At 39.2% G+C, this 4,936-nt stretch overlaps 1 protein-coding gene across 1 annotated transcript in view; it reads right to left on the minus strand.

Annotated features, from left to right (window-relative positions):
• Positions 1-1,247: 1,247 nt before the first annotated feature.
• The window catches only part of LOC104995187 (transmembrane protease serine 11B-like), a 15,242-nt gene continuing 11,553 nt past the window's right edge, over positions 1,248-4,936 (minus strand). The window contains 4 exon segments of the mRNA XM_010848913.1: positions 1,248-1,409; positions 2,005-2,147; positions 2,553-2,645; positions 2,648-2,808. Of these exon segments, the coding sequence (XP_010847215.1) occupies positions 1,248-1,409; positions 2,005-2,147; positions 2,553-2,645; positions 2,648-2,808 (559 nt within the window).

Raw genomic sequence — 4,936 nt, forward strand, 5'->3', positions numbered from 1 at the left:
ATGCCATGATCTTCGTTTTCTGAATGTTGAGCTTTAAGCCAACTTTTTCACTCTCCTCTTCCACTTTCATCAAAGGGCTTTTTAGTTCCTCTTTACTTTCTGCCATAAGGGTGGTGTCATCTGAATATCTGAGGTTATTGATATTTCTCCCGGCAATCTTGATTCCAGCTTGTGCTTCTTCCAGCCCAGCAGTATACAGCCTTGATGTACTCCTTTTCCTATTTGGAACCAGTCTGTTGTTCCATGTCTAGTTCTAACTGTTGCCTCCTGACCTGCATATAGGTTTCTCAAGAGGCAGGTCAGGTGGTCTGGTATTCCCATCTCTTGAAGAATTTCCCACAGTTTATTGTGATCCACACAGTCAAAGGCATTGGCATAGTCAATAAAGCAGAAATAGATGTTTTTCTGGAACTCTCTTGCTTTTTCGATGATCCAGAGAAGAGTTGATTCATTGCAAAAAACTGATGCTGGGAGGGATTGGGGGCAGGAGGAAAAGGGGACGACAGAGGATGAGATGGCTGGATGGCATCACCGACTCGATGGACGTGAGTTTGACTGAACTCCAGGAGTTAGTGATGGACAGGGAGTCCTGGTGTGCTGCGATTCATGGGGTCGAAAAGAGTCGGACATGACTGAGCGACTGAACTGAACTGAACTGAGAGCCTATCAAAGGCTGCAGAATGACTTTAAGCAAATAATTGTTCCTCTTAGCGTTCCTCACTCTATGAATGAAGAGACTTGGTCTAGCTGAACTTCTGATATCCCTTCTCCATTCCAAGATTATAAGATTTTACAAGATTATAAAAACTATCTCAAATATAAATAAAATGTGAATGTCCATTATTTGTCTTATATAGTCCAGTTTAACAAAATGAATTTGTCATAAATAGAATGAAAAATAATTTATTTGGTATATCTAGCATATTTGTTCTCATTCTAACAAAATGTGAATTTTTTTAAACTCTGAAAAATAAAGTATATTTCTAATTTAATAGCAAGGTAAATCAGAACTAGGGTATTAATAAAAATATTTTGATCTTCCTTCTTTTCTTTCTGCTTCCTATATTAGTTAAATAAATAAATGAATGAATGGATAGTGTTTTAGATAAAACATTAATCAAGCTCTTCATTCATTTGTATGTAAGAAAATAATTGTTGTATCAACAATAAAAAGAAAAATACTTTGAGAAAATGGATAAGAATATCCTATAGTTGTCTTTCTGTTATGTTCCAAAGTTACTTCTCTTTCAGAGTCCTGTCTTGGAGGTAATCCAGTCATGATAAGCAGTCACTTGAGTGTAGACACCTGGTTTATTCTTTTTACCACACCCTTCTCCCGCGCTTACTATTCGAACAAGGTGCCAGATGTTCCTAGAGTTGGAGTAAGCTAGTGGTCCACCAGAATCACTCTAGAAGAAAACAAGAAAAAAAAATGTTTCTTGTCCTGAAACATTTCTGTCTCTCCTCTGGAGTTTTCAATAGGCTCTAGGCAGTGCAGACAATTCATGCTCTTTGGGCTTAGAACTGTGGAACTACTGAGTTTCTTCAAAACCCAGGGCAATTACAAACCAGAACACAGTGCCTACAATGGGATTGGATTGGGCTGGGAAGACTAGAAGTTGACCTTAACAATGGCAAAAGTGACTCCATGATGAAGCCTCTGTGGAATGGATGACATGTGCAAGTGGCATCTCTGGATAAGGAAGAGGCAGCCTCCTAGGTCTGCAGGTTGCCCAGAAAATAGGGCCAAATTTATTTTATTACCTTGTAACTATGGATTCCTAGACTGAAAACTTCCTGAGAGCAGAGTTGTGTTCACCACTGCATTTCCAGCTTCTTAGCTGGGGTCTGGTACATTAATGAGATGAATAAATATTTGTTAGGTGGATTGAAATAAGAAGCTACTCTGTGAAAATCATTAAGACAAAAAAAAAAAAAAAGTGGTAAAAACTTCCAATGAATTAGTACTTGGGAAAAATGATTTGATAATGTATCTAAAAGTACCTGACAGGCATCCACTTCTCCTGACATAAATCCAGCACATAGCATTGTATCAGTCACCAAGCCAGATAATGCATATGGAGCATTGCAAACTCTGTTATCAATAATCTTCAAAAAGGCCTGCTGAAGTATCACTGGAAGAAGACCTAAGGGCAACAAATTCTGCATATTTTTTTTTTAATTCTGCATATTATGGAGATCTTAACCTTGTTTGTTAAAACAAAGAACAATTTGTAGAATAAAGCAGATCCTTTTGGTCACCAAGAGGCAGACAAGTCCCAGGCTAGACTGATTTCTTTCTAATGTTTATTATAGCTGGCTGCCTTACACAGAAATTCCAAATTTTCCAGTTTGTATTCCTGGAGATATTTCAGAAACTGAAGACAATGCCATGCTTTTTTGGTCCCATCACTTCATTTTCTTTTCAGTTTTTTTTTTTTTTTTTTTAATGAATTGGTTAATTGCATGAAAGAGTGAGTGATTGATTAAATAATTATTCCTATGAAGCTATTACATATTTACAGAAAGACTTATCATTCACATAAACTTACCATTCATATAAAGTGTTCCCCATCCTGTAACTACAACACTGTCATTTGCTGAGAGTTTCATTTTGGCTTCAGGAAGACAAATCTTACGAACATGGTAAAAGAGACTTCTTCAGCGAGCTGTACAACAGCAATATCATCATGAATCCCAGGGCCACTAAAATTTTCATGAATAATAATGTTTTGAACTTTCCGTGTCATATACAGTTTATTTACTATAGTTCCAAAGTTAACCGTCCAATCTTCTGAATTATTTTTCCTGGAGGCACAATTTAATTAAAATACACTCAATTTGTGGGCCAAAATGGTATTCTCAGTGGTTATCTTATAACTTTAAGCTATGTTTCCCAAACAGTACTATAAAGCACTTAAATTATTATCTTAAAAATGTCTTTGATGTGGGGATGTCATAAATGCTGCAGACGTATAAAAACAGCTTCCCTCGTGGCTCAGAGGTTAAAGCGTCTGCCTCGAATGCGGGAGACCTGGGTTCAATCCCTGGGTAGGGAAGATCCCCTGGAGAAGGAAATGGCAATCCACTCCAGTATTCTTGCCTGGAGAATCCCATGGACGGAGGAGCCTGGTGGGCTACAGTCCATGGGGTCGCAAAGAGTCAGACACGACTGAGCAACTTAACTACTACTAACTAAGGACTAGTAGATTTGTTTGTTGTTTAGTTGTCAAGTCATGTCCAACCAGACTCCTCTCTGACCCAGGGATTGAACCCATGTCTCCTTCATTGCAGGCAGGTTCTTCACCATCTGAACCACCAGGGAAGCCTGTATTGGAGATGTTGTGTGTGTGTTAGTTGCTCAGTCATGTCTGACTCTTTGCAACCCCATGGACTGTAACCCAGCAGGCTCTTGTATCCATGGAATTCTCCAGGCAAGAGTACTGGTGTGGATTGTCATTTCCTTCTCCAGGGGATCTTCCCAACCCAGGGATCAAACCCCAGTCTCCTGCATTGCAGGCAGATTCTTTACCTTCTGAGCCACCAGGGAAGCCCATATTGGAGCTGTTGCTGCTGCTGCTGAGACTGAAGTCGCTTCAGTCGTGTCCGACTCTGTGCGACCCCATAGACAGCAGCCCACCAAGCTCCCCTGTCCCTGGGATTCTCCAGACAAGAACACTGGAGTGGGTTGCCATTTCCTTCTCCAATGCATGAAAGTGAAAAGTGAAAGTGAAGTCACTCAGTAGTGTCCGACTCCTAGCCCACTACAAATCCTCCTAAACAGTTGCTGATGTCTCCTGCTACTTCAGCCCCATCTGGTTTCTATGCATTTGAGTTGGGGAGCAACCACATGAGCAGCCTCAGTGCATGGGGTCCAGAATCACATGTACTGCCATGTACGCTGGACTCCATGAGCCTGTGGCAGGGCTCTTGACATCTGTCTGCACACATAAAAAAATTGCAACTTGTTCTCACCAGTCACTCCACTATATGTACTAAGTCAATGAATCTTGGCTTGTAATTTAGATTTTTTGACCAGATTCTCCAGTTCCTCTGAGATTCTTTCTCAATTTAGGCCCTAACATTCTATTTAATTACTGTCACTTTCCTCAAAATGTCAGGTGCATTTTTTTTAAGATTTCAAGATCTTTGTGTAACTGTGACCTTCTTGAATCCTTCTCCCATTCTGAAGACTTCAGTGACTCCACACATTCAATAGCTGTGTTTCTTTAGTAAGTAAGCATCTTGTTATTTAGAGGTGTCCCTGATGAATAAAACTATATTTTCTAAGCATATTTTCTAATGTTTCCATTTAAAAATCTTCTTTATTTCAAATAGTTATTTTTGTTTGCTGTCCATAGAATAAGACTTGTGTCTCTACATCTCAACACATTTGAAGATGACTATTTTTTCAACTCAAAATATGCATTATTCTTTCTGATATATCTACTCCAATCAACAAACTTTATCTCTTTAGAGTCTGGAACAAAACTTGCAACTGCATATCTCAGTTAGAATATGTTCTCTATCTTCATCAAGTGTCCACAGAGCACACTAACATCTGTGTTGTACGTGTGACACTTACCACTCTACCTGCATAATACCTTTAATATATCACATTTAAATTTCTTCAACTAGATTGTAAATCCCTACAGCAGAAGACGAATAAGCACCTTGTAACTGGATTTAGACATACCTGACTTCACACTCAGTTCCTGCTGTTTAAGAGTGGTAGGATCTTGGTCAAGTTGTATCACCATTTCTAAACCCAATTTCCTCATCTTTAAATAGCTTCAAGTACATTTCATTACTTTGTCAACAAAGGTTCGTCTAGTCAAGGCTATGGTTTTTCCTGTGGTCATGTATGGATGTGAGAGTTGGACTGTGAAGAAGGCTGAGCGCCGAAGAATTGATGCTTTCGAACTGTGGTGTTGGA

This window comes from Bison bison, unplaced genomic scaffold, assembly GCF_000754665.1.
Source record: "Bison bison bison isolate TAMUID 2011002044 unplaced genomic scaffold, Bison_UMD1.0 scf7180017864279, whole genome shotgun sequence".
Taxonomy (NCBI): domain Eukaryota; kingdom Metazoa; phylum Chordata; class Mammalia; order Artiodactyla; family Bovidae; genus Bison; species Bison bison.